Consider the following 19016-nt stretch of genomic DNA (forward strand, 5'->3'; position numbering starts at 1 on the left):
TATGGCAGTCATGGGAAATCTCAAACAAGACGGATCTTATTGCAGCAGTTGACACAAGTTGTGCTTTTATTTATTTATTTTTGATGCTGGATACTGATTAAAAGTTTCCAAGCATCCTTTTGCCACGTTACAAAGTCAGCCAGCAGAGAGCAGGGCAGCTGCTGACCAGGGGAGATGCTAGCGGACATTGGACAAGATCACAGTGGGAGGCACCAGTGTGTGTAACTCAGAAAGCTGGGAAAGGTGTAAACAGATCCCCAATTTATCTGCAGAGTGGGCTCTCCAAACACGGTTTTATTGGCCAGTGGCTCCTGCTTTACTAACCTCTAACCCTTGGTGTGCTCTGAGGTGCTACTCACCAGCCGGCCTTGTCTTTGAACCCCTCTTAGCTCCTGCCACCTCAAAGGCTCACAGTCAGATTTCTGTGTTTTGCTTGGGAACTCACCTCTCAGCAGGATGCCTGCAGCAGGGAAAACTGATCTACCCTTAGAACATAGACATATTTGAAGGCGATACCCCTGAGACTTGAAACCTATTGCTTTCTGTTTCAGGAGCTGTCCGTCACTTGTCAAGAAATGTGGTTGAACCTTCCCCCCTCTTAATAGGCAGTCATATAACTTTTGAATGTTGCCTGCAATTATATACTGATTTTTTTGTTTGTTTGTTTGCTTCCTCTCTGGACTGCCCTGGCTATTGCAGCAACGCTTACAGAAACACAGATTGTCAGAGGTTTGGTTTTGTACAGCTAATAGAGAAGCGGGTATGTAAAGTGCCTGCTAATCCTAGTGTGGTTATCCTGAAAATGGTATTGTGGAGGTTTGTATTTGTCCTTTTTCACTGACTGTAATAAAATTTCAAATGGTCACTCATTATTACAAATGTCTTTGGGATCTAATACAATCAAACTGATTCTTTTCTACATCTTAAGCCACTTCCAGTGATAAGGCTCTTTTAATTGCAGCTAGAAGGCAAAGTAGAGTCCACCTTTCTCTCCTGTAATTGCACTGGCTCTGTGATATCTAGAAAAGCAAACTCTTTTATCTTCTGTATTATTTAAAGTAAATGTGAAAACTCACTGGGAGCAAAACATTTGAAACAGGCCCAGTTTTTTACATTACTGACCTTTTAAGATATAAATGCATTTCATATTTTTTGCTCTTACCTTTTATTTTTGTTTCTTTATGTATTGTTTTGTTTATCTTCGCTGGTGGTTTCTTCTGCATGTTTTAGGCCGGGGTGGGCAAAATGCAGCCTGGATGCAGCCTGCCAGGCTATTATATCCGGCCTGCGGGGCCCCTAAAAAAATTAGAAAGTTAATATTTATCTGTTCCTGGCTACCTGTCATGCAGCCCTGCCAAAACTCAGTAAGCGGCCCTCTGTCTGAAATAATTGCCCAACCCTGTTTTAGACCCATTCCCCCAACCAAAAGGTTTTGTAATATTTACAGGAGAAATGTACGTTATTGGCTTTGTGATTTGGGTGTATTTTTGTGTCTGTTCTGTGTGCAGCAAGGCCAGTCTTTTAGGTACATAGGACTGCCTATGAGCCTTTTGTAAGTGCTTGTTGCAGGAGCAGTGAGAGGATCTGGGTTTCTGTTGTCCCATGCATTACCTATAGCAGCATGACTGTGCTATGTGGCATTCCCCATCCACATAACTCCTTTCTTGCTGTAGGCCCCCATTCCCAAAACTAGTTGGGGTGAGAAACATTGCCATAAATTTTGAAAGATTAGACGCATATTTTTAGGGGTCAAATTGGGCTTGTATTTTAAAGAACACAGAAATGTTGCTGCTGTATAAGACAACAGGGGCACTCTTCTTTTTGCCAAGGAGAAACTTTTGTATGTAGTATTATTGGCAGCTGTCAGGGAAGTGCTGTTGGTCAGTGTGCAGTACAAGATAGGAATGGGGATGAAGACTTAAAAAAAGCAAAACAAAAAACTTGGTGCAGGAAAGACTTTGTAAAACTAATTTTAACAGAAGCTCAATTGCTGTAGTGAATCACGGTGATTTGTGCTTATTGTGCAGAGTGTGTGGATTATTGTAATTCCTCATGAACTACCAAAGCCCAATTATGGGAGAGAAACCCAGGAAAAAACTGCAGTACAAAAACCTTGAAGCAATTTGGAATGAATATCTTGGTATTAACGTGTGCTTTTAACTTTGGCTCCGTGAGTCAGCATTTGTGATGTCAGTAGTCTATAAAGAACCCCTACAAGTTTGCTCCCAGGCGACTGGTATCTGGAGGGTCAGACTAGCATTTTGACCTCTGACCTGTGTCCCTTCTGAATTGGCAACTTCAAAAAAAAAAAAAAAAAAAAAAAGAAAGAGAGAGGGGAGAAAGCTGTGTAGTGGGGTAGGGAAAATTGTTTTTCTGGGGAGGACAAATATTCTTCTTTCTTCTTAGATTAAAATGAGTATGGTATCAAATGTATTTAATCATCTGAGTTAGCGCACACAGTCCATTCCAAGTGAAGAGATACAAAGATGTTTCATTTTAACATGCCTTGTAAAATTTTACCTAAAAGTATCCAAAAAAAATTCTATTTCACAACCCTTAAAAATACTTGAGTCAGAATATTCATAGTCCTCAGCAAAATCTGATCCATACCAGTAACATGCGTCTTAACCAGTGTTTTAGAGACTCAAGTTGGAGTGACAGGGGAGGGAGTAGTGAAAGAGGCCTTGACCTACCCTTCATCTTTCTGTGCCCGACATACATTGTTATAACCAAGCAGTATTGATCCAAAGCATCCTGGATAAGTTACCTGAATACATTTGTGCCTGTAATGAAGGACAGCTGAGAGGGCTCTTAATATAGTAAGAGTGTAAACTGGTGTTCTGTTCAACCTGTACAAGTCATCTGAAGCAATGGATTTTTACCTTCATAGGCCTTTTTACCTTCATAGGCATGTGGTTAGTTAGGCAAAGTTAAGTGAATGCAGTTCTGCTTTTGGCTTCTTGGAGTTCTGGAGCTTGTGCAGTTCAGCACTGTCAGGAAACAGAACTTGGCTGTGTGTACAGAAATACTGTTAAAATATCACCAGTATATTTAATAAAATAAAACCCTTCATTAACATAGTATGTGGTGTGTAACATTTGTATAAGACACTCTTCTCATTCCTTTTTTCCTTCACTGGATTACCAAAAGCTCAAACCAGCTTGAGTTACGATTTAGTCTTTATGTCAGAATTGGAAACTGAACATATGACACATTGTTTTAAGTTGCTGGTTTTAAGGGTCCTCTCTGTATAGTACTTGCATTATAACCAGCTTTTCTAAAGAATAGGTCCTTTTTGGCAGCTAGCCACACCACAACCTTCTTAACTCAACTTTGAAAAACACTTTAAAGTTAATCTTATGTAAAACATGAAAATATTTTAGAAAGCATTTCTTTGTCAGACAATCTAGCATGAGTTTACCAATACTCGTTGATTTAACAGGTCTACTATTAACATTCCAATCTAATGACTTGTGCCTGGGGGAAGAGGCATTAACTTTTTACTTTCAGCAAAAATTTTCAGAAGTGACTGTTGATTCTGGATGCCTCCAATTTGAGTAACCAAATTAAAATCCCATTAAAAAGGATGTTTTTCAGAAAATACTGAGTATATGTCTTTTGAAAATCAGGTTATTGAGGTTTTAGTGAACCAAAAAAATTACTAATCATTTGTTAAATTGTAGCTTGCCCTTTTCTCTTTCCTGCATCATCTGACCTATTGGGGAAAATCAGTGGGACTTCGAATTTTGAAGGCACTTTTGAAAATGGGACCTAAGCATTTTTGAAAATATTATCCCAAATCTTGCCCTGCTAGGAACAACAAATTGCCTCCTCACTCTGAATTATGTGAAATCTTACGTGACTTTCTCTCAAGCCCCACCTTCTAGAAGAAACAGAGATGATGCTGGTCATGTCTGAAGCACTTGAAGATTTCTTTTCTGTGGAGTTGCATACTGAGGAAGAGATAGATATGCAGACAGTGAGGAAGTTGCTAAATCAGTGAACAAGTCATAAAAATGATGGTAGAAGTCACAGTAAAGGGAATGGAAAAATGGTAACTTAAAAGTTGAATAGTGTGGGAATATATGTCTGCACAGTGTAATGAATCTCGGATCTGAAAGCAGTACAGCCCTATAAGCATATCTCCAACAAGGTTTATTAGTCCTGTTTCTGGGGGTTAGCATGGCTGTACAGGTTCCAAAAGCAGAGGAAGTTATCTTTGTATGACACTGTACTGTGGTATATAATACAGACCTGATACAAGTATCACTAGAGGACATGTAGTATACCAGATAGAGAAGTACCCTAAGATGACAGGTCCACTTGAGGACCTGTAACCTAAGCTGGGAGGTAGCTTGAAGCCAGATGGAGGTAGCAGGCTGGGGAATGTAGCCTCTGTGCTCTCTGTCTCTGTTGGAGATGTGTGGCTGTCATCAAATATTTTGTGTAAGTTCGGACCTTCAAGACATCATCTGGCAATCTTCTAATTTTGATCTCAGCTACGTAGAATCCAGGATATATATTTGCATATTATATGCATATTATATGCCTTGCCTACATATTTAACAAAGGGCAGAAGGCTGCTCTAGTTACTTATCGTAGTAGTAGTAGCTGGCTAAATGGTAGGTTCAAACCAGGAGTGGAAAAGATGGCCGATCTGGCCAGGAGCTGGACTTCATTTCCCAGCCGTCCCTGCCCACATGTCTGAGGCCATTCTCCATAGAGACCCTAGCTGCTGCAGGTGAAAGAAAAAGGATGAGGTTGCCATGGAAACCAGCCCCAGCTGTGCTGGCAGGGCACATGGCAGAGCGGGGCAGGGGGCTGCTCCGGAGCCGCTGGGATCTTGCAATGGGGGCAGCTTGCTCTGGAGCCAGGGCAGAGCCGTGATCTGCCGCCTGCATGCTCCAGGTACGGGTGCACAGGCAGGGGATCATGGCTCTGCCCCTGCTCTAAACCAGGCTGTCACCACTGTAAGGAGCTGGGGTAGAGCTGCGATCAGCTGCCTGTGCATGCCTGCCTGGAGCATGCAGACTGCACATCACAGCTTTGCCAGCTCCTTGCAGCAATGACAGCCTAGTCTGGCACAGGGGCAGAGCTGCAATCCACTGCTCATGTGCCCCTGCCCAGAGCATGCAGGCTGCAGAGCAAGCTGCCCCAACTGCAAGATCCCAGCGGCTCCAGAGCAGCCTCCTGTCCTGCTGCATGCCCTGCCAGCATGGCTGGGGCTGGTCTCCATGGCAACCCCAGCTTTGCAGGTTAGGCTGGGGTCTCCAGGGAGACTGGACCCAGCTATGCACAGGGGCGACTGGGACATGGAATCCACTGTTGACCAGAACCAGCCTGCGAGCCAGACTTTGCCTGCCCCTAGTTTAAAAGACTTGGTCTTTTGTGGAAACTAGGAAGAAACGTTTTGGCTAATCCATGCAGACATTTCAGGTCTTTGCAAACAATAAAGCCTCTCAGTACTTCAGTGAAGTAGATATTACACACACTGGGCAGATGCTGTAGCAGAAGCAAAAAATGATTTGCCAGATGTTAAGCAGTGAATACATGGAAGATTAAGGCATAGTTTTCCACTTCAGTATTTTTAGCAACTAGGTTATACTCCTTCCTTTTGCCAAAGCTTTCCAAGCCTCCTTGCTAATGGAGTAAAAACCTGTGGCAATTGTATTAGAAAGACCATATAAAAGGAGAGCAGTTAAAGTAGAGTAACCTCAACCAGTGTGAAAATGGCAACACTTCAAGGCCTTGTAAACTTTTTCAAATGTGACACTTTAGGAGCACTTGGCTCCTATGGTGGGGCAAAATCTTACAACATCATGGCGCCTGACCTGTAGGTTTGGAGAATTGGTCTTTTATGGGTAGTTAACTTTTACTGCTTTCTTCCATACCTGTTTCCCCACTGCCTTTTCTTTCTTTGCTGACATTCCCCATTTCCACCAAATCCTGGGCTGACTTAAATAATAGAAAACTGGAAGGTTTTCTTCATGAATCAAGGGGAGCTATGTTTTGTTGATCTCATAATATTCCTTTCTTGCCTCATACCTAGTGTCTTTCTTTTCACGAAGTAATCAGAAAATTTGCATTGCTCTCTCTTGCACTCTACACCGGAGCACCATTAGTGGCATTAACACTAGGACTTATAAATATTTTATGAATGGTCTGTGTAATCTGATGCTGTGCTGGCTTGTAAAGAGTTTAGGAAGAGATGCTGGGCCCCCAAGTGTGTTTATTTCTAAGAAAAATAACACCTTGCCTAAATAAATGTTACTTGCAGTGAATGGGCAATCCTCTTGCTGCAAGCTGTTTTTCTTGAAAATAGCTGTACATGCGTCTGGCCTTTGCATCTGATTATTGCAGTGATGGGTGTTACTTATACCTGATGAATTCAAACCCCTTAGTTTTTCTGCAGTCCACCTAAATAAAGTCACAGAACTGGAGCCACGAAGAAAGTGCTCATTGGCTTTGGGTGCTTTGTGAGCTTGCTCAAAGGAAATCAAGATTTCCTGTGCACCATGCATCAATGAACAGTAACCCCCTTCTTTTTAGCTTAGTAACAATGTTTTATATATACTTATTAGGGCCTTAATATTATTCCCAATAATACAAACTTTGCTAGAAATGGTACTGGTTGATTGTAGGATGACTCTGAGCTGCCAGTGTTAGGCTGGCATCAAAAAGGCTAATGTGATTCTGGGAGTTTAGGCAGGGAAACACTAGTACCTCTATACACAGCACTGATGTGACATGATTCTGGTCATCAGTGATCAAACGAGATTACCTTGAAAGAAGTACAAAGCAGGGCCACTGAGATGCATAAGGGAATGGAGGATCTGTCTGATGAAGAGATTAGAGGCTTGTTCTGTTTAGCAAGTATTTAGAGGGGATATGGTTACATTTTATAAATCATAGCGAATATTGTGGAAGGGGAGAGCTTAGGCTAAAGACCCTTTTAGCTTAGGCTAAAGATTTTATGACTACAACTTCATTGTTTAAAAGTTAGGTTAGAAATTAGGAGTTTTCTAACTAATAAGAGGAGTGATGTCCTGAAATGGTCTGCTGAGCAGAGCAGACGAGGCAAAGAAGCTGAAATACTTCAAGATGGAACTGAAGAGTTTGACTGGAATAGTATGCTAGATTTTGGTGTTTGGGGCTTTCTAAAGAATGCACATGATGTATGGATTCATGGATTGCAATCCCAGCGTTATGGCTGAAAGGAAACTTTCTCTAGGAGGAGTCTGGCCATCATATGCTTGAGAGCTTCTCTGTAGGGGCTAGGAAAGAATATTTTTCTTTCATGAATGTTTTATTGGTTTCTAGAGTATTTTTGGCTTTCCTCTGAAGTATTAAACGTTGGTCATAGCAAAGTCGAGATGTTTTTACTGGTGTTCCTGCCAATACTTAGAAATTTTGTAGGTTCCTAGTAATAGGGTCTTGCCTTTATGCTCAGGGGCATACTAATCACTGATTTGAAGTCAGGAAGAATTCCCACCCCCATGTGAGATTGGCAATGACTGTATGGGTTTTGCCTTTTTCTATGACATGGGGCATGCTTCTTTTCCTAGGTGTATTTTAACTCCCAAGTATATCTCCACTAATTTTTTCTCTGTCTCGGTAGTGACTTGCCATAGCATGGCAGTGTCCTTGTTTCCCCTATTTTTACCTGCCATGCCAGCATGGCATAAGATGTTTTTGGTGTTTTTGGTCTTGTAACAGTGGTTTTCAAGGGTTTGGTGGGGGACAGTTTTTAAAGCATTTTGAATACAGTCATTTTGTAGTACCTCTTAGATTTGAGGTACTATACAGGCACAAACCAATATACTAAAAACATGCTGACTTTACAATAATTAGTCTTCCAGTTTCATAGTTGAGGTAACAGAAGTAGAACATTGACGTGATTTGTCCAAAGGTGCAGGGAGAGATGGTATTAGAGCCAAGAGTACAACTCAAGCTTTTCTGATTTTGGTCTTGTGGCCAGAACAAGTTACTGTGCTATTATGTGACTGGCTCTGTCTTCCTGATCTAGTTTCTTATTCTTTCTTTTGTCTTGGTAATGCAAACTTTACACTTGCATATGCTGTAGAGTAGAAATTATTTTGATTGAAAAATTGCTCCCTAGTAGAAAATTGTTTCTCATATGCTCAGTAACTTACCATGTTGGATAGGAGGGAATAGCTACTCATGGTAATCAGTTCTGTTTTATAAAAGCAAACAAGGTGGGAAGGAAGTAATGAGACCTTGAAACATCTGTTTGGAGACTTGCAATCCCCTTAGAAGGTTTTGAGTTCTGCCTTAAAGAAACACAACTCTGAAGAATTACAACCAAGTGTGGAAACATTTTCTAGCTCTTTACCCAAAATTAATAATTACATAAATATTAGTCTATAAAGAGTAAATTCCCTCCGCCCTCTTCTCCCGCCTTGTTTCTGGTGTGAGGATGTAATTCTGCCTGACATTGCAAACGTTCTTGCAGCAAAAGGAAGCTGTGTGAGATTAATTCCTGCTGCAGCCAACAGGAGGGAGAGAAGGTCTATATAGATCCTGTCTGTCTGTATTTGTCTAGAGGGGTTGGTTATGGAGGTAACAATCACAAATCAAACTGTACCAATAAAAATTCACTGAATTAAGGGAAATGGTATGCTCTACCACTTAGTGACACTGAAATAGCACAGGATGCTACAGTTGCTTGGCATTTAACCCTTGCTGCCATTGTACATCCAGAGGCTATATACAATTTTTTTTAGCAGTTAATTTCCCTTTTACAATGTTGGTTTGCTAAACTGTCAGTGGGCAGATGAAATATAAAACCTGTGACTAGTTGGTTGTTAAAGATTTCAGAAGAGAAGGACTCTTGGGTCAGATATAGGTTTTTTTTCTGCCTCTGGTTTTTCTTTGGGTTCTTATGTAAGTCACGTATTACTTTGCATCTCTCTGATTGATTTCAGGTATGTAAAACAGGGATACTTTGTCCTGGCTTATGGGGGCTGTGAGGATTATTCAATGTTTGTAAAGTATTTTGGAACAAATTCCTCTAATTGCTTCACTTACCTTCATAATATTTCTCTACTTTCAGGCATTGGACAGATCTCACATTTGAAGCAAATGACAAGTGAACAGACATACATGTCCTAGGAAGTGCTCTAAAAATGGCTAAAGTGTTCCAAACATGACCGCAGCTGAAATACAAATTTTGAAGCACTTCCATTTATGTGTGTGAGGTCCACTGAATATGACAGGGTCTTGTCAGACAGCCAGTGAATGTTTCTGAGCACTTGGGTGTCCATGGCAATCTCTCCAATCCCTAGAACTGGAGAGCAGAAGTCCCTGCTTTTGTCTCTGCGCGTCTCCCAGTTCCAGTGGAGAGAGGGGCGTGAAACTTCTTGTTTCCCAGTTCCTGCCATCCTCAGAAATCTCTGGAGCCTGAGCTAAGTAGTCCAGCTAAGGCTGGAAAAAATGATTCTTTGTATGATGTTCAGGCTCTGGGACTGGAAGATCAGAGACTGAGTGCCCCAAATGCTCCAAATCAGAGATGAATTTGCAGCACTTCAGATGTCTAACTGTTCACGGACTTGGGTGTGCAGTTTTCTTTTGGACCCTTCATTCTGTTATAGTGTTGCTTTGGCCTTTTATCCAGCTGCAAACTTCTAACCAAGAAACAACTGTGGTGGATGAAATGATTTGGCCTTCACTTACAAGGTGCTTTGGGTCCTCTCCAGGTGAAAAGTGCTATTAAAAATTTAATTGTACAAGCCCACCTGCCTCTTGAATATAAGTTTTTGAATGTTCTTAGGTTGTGAGGTGTGTGATTATTGTTCCTTCCATGTAGTAGGATAAAAACAATGCTCTAGGTGAAGCTGTCATTGCCTCATTCTATAACCATTTCTTTGCTGAGTAAAGGACTGATTGTTTTTTGTACTATTGGGGTTTTTTTTTATTCTGAAATATAAAAGTGAAGAATCTGATTTACAAGTTGCCTGTAGAGTGGAGTGCTGAGGATAAGAACTTGGCAGCATATTCCCATTTTCTTTTAAATCACATAGCTAATACTCAAAACAATGCACAGAAGGGTGCTGTTACTTGGGAACGGCAGTGAGTCTACATATGAGCTTGTATCCTCACCACCTGTAGCAGTAAAACCATAGACTGATTATATTAGTACATACTGCTGTTCAGTTGAAGAATCCCAAAGGGCTTTACAAATTGTGCTTACAGGAATCACTTTTTCCTGTACCAAAGAACATCCACGTGTAAGTTGGAAGGTATCAGCTGTTTAGCATTGAACAACAGCACAAAGGATTGTCCAAGGAAGATCTCATATGTGGTAGCTTATCATTAAAGCTGGCCTTTCTGCATGCATAAAAAGTGTCCAGTAGCATAAAATAGCACTATTCCAGATCTGTGTGTTATCCTTAATTTTGTTTTCTAGCTCTGCAAGCTTCTTGTACTGCTAGTGCATCTGAAAATGTCTTGCCTTTCACTTGTATTACCACTCAGGCCTGCATACTCTTGAACTTTAGGGGAATCCTAAATTGAGTTACCTTCCAGATATTTCAAGGTGCTGGAGATCCCTGCAGAAACAATTAAGTCCAGGAAATTCTCTTTTATTGAGTCAACATACTTGAACTATGATTATTGACAAAGTATGTTTCCCTTTGTTTTGGTTGTGGGTTTTGGGGATCACTTTATGACCTTTGTTTTTCAAAAAGTAACCGTGGGGGTGTGTCTAATGCAGAATCACATCAGTGAATGCATTCGTCGCCCAACCAAGCACCCAGGGGTTTTCATTGCATTGAAATTGGATCGGTATTGAAACTTGTCATGCATGGTCTCAGCCTAGAGATGACTCATCTGTTAAAGTCTGTATATTTTTCTCTTTGACTGTCACATTTATTTTTAAAAGAGCTTCAGATTAGCATTCAACTTCATACAAGCCCCATGGTTGTGTTGTAAAATTGCCAGGAAAAAGTACTGCAACTAATTTGCATCTACAAACATTTTTATTTCAAAATAAGTGTTCCTATTTGCTTGCATTTCTGTTTCCTTTATAGGCAACTATTGATCCTTCTGAATCATAGTGTATGTGACAGAAATCACCAGGACCTTTGACGCATATGGCTAGGCAGGAGTATGGAGGGGTGGGGGCCGCCTGGACCTTCCATCTTCCTTTAAGCCACTGAGCCTCTATCCAGTGGCCAGACCAAGTCTAGACATTCAGTGCCTTGATGGCTGTAGTTATATGCCCGTCTGGGAATTGAACCCAGGTCTCGTAGGTGGCAGTGTTTCTACCACTGAACCACAACAGCAGATTATTTCCTTTGTAGATGAATAGAAGTTAGCTTGTTTGATGGAGTTTACCAGCAGTAAAAACAGTGTATCAGCTTTTCCTCATGCTGCAGTTGAAAGACCCAGAAGTAGACTCTATGTTTTCCATTGGCTTTCAGGCTACACTTGAGTTCCTCTGAATTAGAGAAACCAAGTAGAACAATAAATTACCGTATGCTGTGGTTAGACCACTTTTGACATTTTGAGGGGATAAAATTGGTGATAAGTATGAAAGAAACTTGGAGTCTTTTTCTAGTCATATATCCACAGATGCAGTGAAATGTTTTCCTCTTAATTGTTTGGCTGCAACGTTCTGAAGTCTCTGGGCTCTGTGGAAACGTTGCTAGGTCCCAAGAACCTGCCTCCTCATTTCATTTCCACCTGATTTGTCATCGAGCAGATTGTGTATGACAAATGAAAACTGATTGTGAGACATCAAGTCTCTGGAGGTACAGGATTTGAAAATGCATTTCGTTCTTTCGTTGCAGGCAAGATGGTTCTGGGAAGCTTATTTTCGGTCAGTGAAAGCAATTGCTTTGGCGACCCTTCAGATTATCAACGACAGGATCTACCCATATGCTGCCATATCTTATGAAGAATGGAACGATCCCCCAGCTATTGTAAGTAGAATAAATTCCTATGGCTGAGTCATAAAGTTTTATGCTCGCAGGAACTTGCTGAGCTATGTGCTATGAAACTGGGTAATATTGTTCCGCAGATGTTTGTGGTATTTGTAATAGGTACAGATAAAATTAATATATTCTTATGGCAGCTGACCAAAATTGTTGATGAGCCTTTTTGAGCCTGATTGTCAAATACAAATTTTAGTCTGTGCTGTTTTTATATTTCACTTATATTTGTATTTCACTTGGCTGTTTTTGTTAAATTTTGTGTTTAATTCAGTGCCCTTAAAAGTGGAAAACTACAGTGATAACAATGACACATGTCATATAATGTAGGTAAGCTCTCCAGCCTTCCTTTCCATAGCCTGCAGAAATACCACCTCCATTCTAGCTTGCAATTTTCTTGTATTATTTTCATTCTCCACGTAGTTCAAGGAATGGATGCTCTCCCTGATATTCTAGTCTACAACTCCTTTGCACAGTACGTAACAATCAACTTGAATGTGTTGCTGGGTTTTTTTTCTTTTTAATTAAACAGACTGACTTCCCTTGTTGCTTATACCTAGCATTATCAGGAAGAAATGCTAATATAATGATTTACATGTTGCACCACACATCCCCATTCGCTTTCTTCTACTGCAGAATCCTGAAAATGAATTCATCTCACAATTCTGAGAGTCAAAATACGAAGGCACATTTTTACTTTTTGTTTTCTATCTTAAGTATTCTCCAAGCGCTGAGCTAGCAAGTTGGCATTGGGACCATTTTCAGCAACACAAAAGAAAACTTAGGATTAGCCTCCTCATAGTAATGTCTGTAGATGGGTGGTGAGTGACCTCTGAGTATTGAAGGAGTGCAAGATGATTGCTACGTATTCTTAGGAAGATTAGTAGGTGAGCACAATGCTTGCAGATTGAAGGAGGCAGATAATGAAAATTAAGAGGATCGGAACATTTTAAAGTCCTATTTGGATTGATTTTATGAAGAAAAAATCCTCCAACACCCAGCCTTTTTTCATTGTAGAAGACAAAAGGGAGCTTTGGAATTAAAGGACCTAGAAATGGCCTTTTCCTAGCTCTTTTGCTATTATACTGCCCATTCACTACAGTGGAAATAGCTTTCACTGTGGGGGGACATTTTGGCCCTCGTGATATTTACCTCCCATTCCTTTGCTCCCCAAGGTATAGTTAGAAAAATTACTGCATATTTATTCTTTTATCCCACAGGCTCCTAGAGTGCTCTACAGGAGGTCATTCCCCAAATAAAAAATTCAGCCACTTCTGGTGTGTAACACTGAAATTGTACAGCAACACACCATAACAGTATGTAACTCTATAGTATAAATAAACAGGAATATACCATATCCACTTGAAACTGCAGAGAGAACTTACGAAGGCTGAATGTAATTAGCCAAACTGGAATTTGTCCAGGACAGTGGAGTTAACACTTCATACCATGACTATTTCTTGCCCGCAAATGGTCAGTTCCTTGGTGGTTTTATGTCTCAGCTGAAAGAATTTGATGTTTATCCTAGTCTATGAAAATTGCTAACAACATACATGAGTTCATTTCTTTCTTCAATATGGAACAGAATGTCATAAAAAACGTTCTTTATGAGCTGCATAAGCTCTGCATTAGCCAGCTACACTTAGTGCTTACAGCCCTTTCAGGGTCAGAGAGAGAAAATGCAATTCAGATTATGAGTTGTTCTGTGAATTTAATTTCTCTTACACAAATGCATGTGAGCATACATTCTCATGCATGTGCCGCCTCATGCACAACCCTTTGTGCACGCACTCGTGCATTCACACACACAGGCTTGTAACATCTGTGTCTGGGTTTGATAAGTAGCTATCTCACTCTTCTTTGCATGTATAAAAATGTCATTCATTCAGTCACATTTATTTAACATGATAAAGGCTGCAACTTTTGACCCTTACTCCCAAAGTAGTAGCAAATAAACTGGAACCTTCAGTAGCCATGACTTATTCTTGGTGAAAATTTTTGCTTTAGATATATTTTATTTCTTGAAGGTCAGCTGGTTTACTGTTACAGTCTACTAGGGAACCTCCTCTGCAGCTAATTTATAATTTTGGGCACTTTGGGAGGTAAGTGTGTACATGGAGCCTACCAGTCAAATTAATAAATCATTGAGCCCTTGTTTTTAAGTAGTTGTCCTGTCCAGTTGTCAGAATGCCACAGATGGTCTCTGCTTGTCAAGAGAATTAATGTAAATGTGTGTACACTTCAGATGTAAGTGTATTTTTCATCTAACATTGTGCCCAACATACACATAACAACACTTTTAGAATTTCTGATTAGCCTTCGTAGGAAATAATAAGTGCATTTGTGCACAGGGAGACCTTACAGAATATCTTCTAGGGTTGTGAAGGATGGCCATCATAAATGCTGATCCAGATATGAAAATACAGTGAGGGATTAAACAATGCTTGGAATATGTTTTCTGCTTACAAGTTAGTAGTAGTGTTTAGGTATATATAGAGTTCAAGCCTGGATTTACAGCACATATCCTCAGACTGATAACCTCAGAATTCTGTTAGTCCAAGTCTGTGACTATAGCTTAATTTTAGTCTCTAAGGTATAGTTAACAGTTAATGGGGGCAACAACTGCAAGTTGCTATTAATACTGTAATGAAATATGCAGTCTGGATACATGCAGTAAATTCCCCTTCAGTTAATGTCTTCCAGGGCTTTTACTGACAGTCTGCAAACTTTTTTACTAACATATATAATGTAAATGTAACCCTTTTTTCAGGTCCTGAACAAGGGCTGGGTTCATATTTTGAGGTTTAACACCAAACAGTTTCATTGTAAATAAAAATGTGTGGATCAGTTAAAAAAAACAAAAAAAACCAAGAAAGAAAAAAAAGAGGTTGGCAACCCTGCTTGACTGCAGCAGTGGCTTTACACCATGTTCTCACACTCACCCCTACACCCTGATTCCCCCAAAACACACCCTGCACCATGTTGTTGCCCCCCTCAGCCTTATCCTCACCAGCCTTGCTTCCCTATTCTGGCACAGATTCCCAAAGAAGGACTACCATTTGCCTACCTGTGACCTAGTGGTCTTACAGGCAAGTAGTGGGACACCCAGTGGTCTTACAGGCAAGTAGTGGGACACAGTAGAAGCAGCATGTGGCTTGGGGAGGGGGCCACTGGGGCTAAAAAGCCTTGAGAGAATCCTCCCTGCAGGGTGCTGCATTCCCACTCATGCCAGGTGACACTGTTCTGCTCTGTCTGTTCTTCAGCATCCATCCTTGTTTAGAGACAGAGCTTCTATCAAGCTAATGTTCGCTTAGGTTTTTGTTTTTTTTTTTATGGAGGGCTCTATTTTTATAGGCTTTAGATAGGTGTTTTTAGCCTGTTTTTTTTATTGACTGTCTGTAAATATACAGACTGTTGGCAAAACTGCTGGCTTCTGTTCTCAGAATTCACCATCTATATTTCTGCTACAAATATCAGCTGACTCGGTCTGATTCTCTTCTCCTCCTTTTCCTCCTCCTGCATCTCTCTGTGCTGGATTTTCAAGTGAACCAAGCAGTAAATAGATTATTGTAATCTCATTATGTAGTTTAGGCAGGACCATAGAGTGACAGCTGGAGAAGGATGGTCAGAGGCAATCAGGTATTCTGTGGGTGTGTGAATGGAAAGTTCAGAGAGGGATGTAATAATTTTAAGTGAAGTGCATAGCACTGGTTCAGTGGCACCTGAGACTATCCCCATATGGCAGTGGCAGCAGGCACCTGGGACCAGTTGTCATGTGTCACGTGCCGTGCATGGGTCCAATCTGAGCAGGGTGGATTAAAATCAACTATTTAAAGAAAAATTAAAAATTGGATTTTATATTTAAATGAGATTTCCTTATATATATATTTTAAGATGCTTTTTTTGAAAAAATAAATCTATATAAAGATAGCTTTAATTTAAGATATGTTAAAGCTCAAACATGTCATCATAGAATTCTGATTATATAATATAGGGATTATAACTTCTAATTATATATACTTTTAATTATATACTATTTGAGACCATATATTCATGTAACCTTTTTAGAAAAGTTTTATAGATAGGTCACAACAGGGCATGGACTATATTAGGGGTCCAATCGTATGGGGTTCCCAGAGGCTTCTCTAATAGTTTAGATTAAAGAAAGCCACTCTACCCAGTGGGACTCAGTGTTCATCCCATTAAGCATCTCTGTGATGCATAGTTTCAGTTCTCAAGCTGTGGATTTGTCTCTCCAGAAATAACATCTTTGTTAACAGCAGTATATGGAAATGAGAGATAGCGGACCTGATTACCTACCCATCAGCTCTCTTGTCTCTCTGCAAGTTTGTGTACAGAGAGTCATGCCCTTACCTATCTCTAAAAGTGCATAGTTTCAAGAAGTTAAATGAATAAAGGATATCAAACAACAAGAATGCACTTTTTTTTAGGTATAAAACAATGATTAATTCGAGGTTTTTCTGACCAGTGATTTAAATCAATTTGATTTAAATCAAATCCACCTTGAATCTGAGACCCACAGACTACATTGCAGGCTGGGTGATAGGGCTCCATGGGCCAGATTTTTGATACCCGAGCTAAATTAATTGCCAGTTTAACTTAATGCAAAGCCATAGCCAGATGTTTGTTGAGAGAATAGAATTATATTTACTTCCTGACTGCTTCTGTCATTTAGGACACTGTTAAGCTTTCTAAAATAATTAAAACAATTTCTGAAGTGTTTGGCTGGCATTTTATATTTCACTTTCCCTGTGAATAATCTAAAGCCTGTGGGTTGCCAGTCACTGAAAAATATCACCCATCCCTCTTTAAACAAGTGACAAACATATGATTTAATTGTGTTACATTTTTGCTTATTCTCTTCCCCAGTAATATTTTTCATCTTCAAAGAGCTGAACAAACTTTAATATCTGTGCTAATTCATCTATAAATAAGGGGAAATCATCCAGCAGTTTTATTAGCTGACGCACATCTGGTATAACTCATTCTGCTTTTAAAAGAAAGCAGCATTTTTCTTGCATTATTACACTTCATTCTTTCAATTTACCTTCAGCCACCTTAAATTTTACTCCTGTGAGTGGTTGAGTCATTTGGCTCAGCCTTTATCTTATTTATATTAGATTTATATATTAGATTTCCTACCATATCTCATTAGACAATAAAACTTTGGTCACTGATACGCTCTTGTAGTGGTTGTGTTTTGGATATATCACAGTGGCGCGTAACCTTACAGCACAGCAGGCAAGATGATTGGTCCAGGGTTGGCAATCCATGAATGTGATCCCGCATGTTGGATCCAACCTTGTGCTGCAGCCCAACCCTGAGCACCTGGATCTGTCCATGTACCAGCTCAACCTGAAGTGTCCAAATCCAGCTGTGAGTTGGCCTGTCCTCACACATGGGGTCACATTATCCATCCCAACTTGTCAAATGGGTCCAAAGACTTGACTGCTGGGGAGAGGTAATTAACACTGCCACTGCTCCCCTACTCCCAAATTTCCAGACCTGTGGGGACACCTGTGAGCTGGATGACACGGCTCCACGGACCAGATCTGGCCCTCAGGTTAGGTTGAAAACCACTGAAAAATCATGTGTACTAGATATGTAATCGTTCAAACTTAAAAAAATACTTTTTCCTTGAAGAACAAAATTTGATAACTGATTCCTCTTTGACCTGCCAAGATAAGTAGAGTTACTAGGATTCCCTGCACAGTATGGTAAAAGATGACACCATACTTATCCTATGCAGTTTGGCTTGTACCTAATGTGGAGATTGTTTATCTTAAGCTGCTTGTGATATCCTCCATGGCATGAGAAACAGACTTCTGGACTTGGTTTTTGGCTTGCACCGGAGAGAGAAACTGGGATTCAGATGTTTTGCTTTAATGTCATTTGTAATTTTAAGTCCACACACAATCTGTATCTAATACTGTTAGGGGTTTTTTTTAGCGCTCTTTGCTTCATCTTCAGTCTGGGAAATACTGCAGATGGAAGCATGCACACAAGCATTATGTGGAAGTTCTGTGTTTTTAATTCTCAGGGTAGTTGTTTCTGTTAGATTAGCCCGATGAAACTGTAGGAATGTGCTTGTCCTATTGTTAGGTGGTCCCTTTATTTATTTACTTATAGCCCTTTTTTTCCTTCTAGTAATATTTTGCTGGCTGGCCTGAGGTACTCACTCTGTAGCTTGAAAAATAGGAGGCTTGGTTTTCAATCACGGCTTATTAAAGCTATAGAGTGGTAACATTTAATTTACGTGTTTAGATGCCATGTGTCATCTCCTCAGTGTTTTCAAACTCTTTTGGCTCCAAAAGAGGCCCTTGGCCTCTGAAAATTGAACCTTTTTTCCCCCCAGGAGACTGCATGGGGAAGTTTTATTTTAAAGGCACAAGTCCTATTGCAGGACTTTCAGTGGTATTCACATGCTGTGCAATGAGCACCAATAGAGTATTGGTACCTTTACAGATAGATTTTGAGGTCACTTTCTTTGTGACAGTGGTGCTCAACCTTCCAGCCCTGTAGGACAGGAGAGTGGCATGGAACCAGACTTTAGGCTGGATCCTGAGAATGGTGTTGGTCCACTGGCCAAATCCAGGATGAGATTGCTCTGTGGGGTGAATCTGTGTGCTGGATCTGGCTACAGAGTGACCCCATGCACCAGCTAGCTCTGTGTGCTGGATCCAGCTGCAGAGTGACCCTGGGCACTGGTGCAGTCTGGTGCACGGGGCTGTGTCATAAACCCACAGGGCTCCCCATGGGACTAGAAATTTGGGGGAAATATGACAGCAGTAGTTGCTGCAGTTCTGGAAGAGCTTCCAAAGCTACAGCAATTTAGTGCTGCCTGTGGGGAGGCCCATGTGCCAGATGACATGGCCCCGTAGGCTGGAGGTTGAGCACCACTGGTTTTTGGCAGTTCATAGATTCATAGATGCTAGGGTCGGAAGGGACCTCAATAGATCATCGAGTCCAACCCCCTGCATAAGCAGGAAAGAGTGCTGGGCCTACATTACCCCAGCTAGATACACATCCAACCTTCTCTTGAAT

General features: G+C 40.6%; 1 protein-coding gene across 1 annotated transcript in view; it reads left to right on the forward strand.

The window, feature by feature from the left end:
- EXT2 (exostosin glycosyltransferase 2) overlaps positions 1–19016 on the forward strand; it is a 104627-nt gene that overhangs the window by 40024 nt on the left and 45587 nt on the right. The window contains exon 7 of the mRNA XM_019551522.1: positions 11763–11942. Within this exon, the coding sequence (XP_019407067.1) occupies positions 11763–11942 (180 nt within the window). The remainder of the gene's footprint in view (positions 1–11762; positions 11943–19016) is intronic.

The sequence above is a fragment of the Crocodylus porosus genome, unplaced genomic scaffold (assembly GCF_001723895.1).
Source record: "Crocodylus porosus isolate Cpor-Errol unplaced genomic scaffold, CroPor_comp1, whole genome shotgun sequence".
In the NCBI taxonomy this organism is placed as follows: Eukaryota; Metazoa; Chordata; order Crocodylia; family Crocodylidae; genus Crocodylus; species Crocodylus porosus.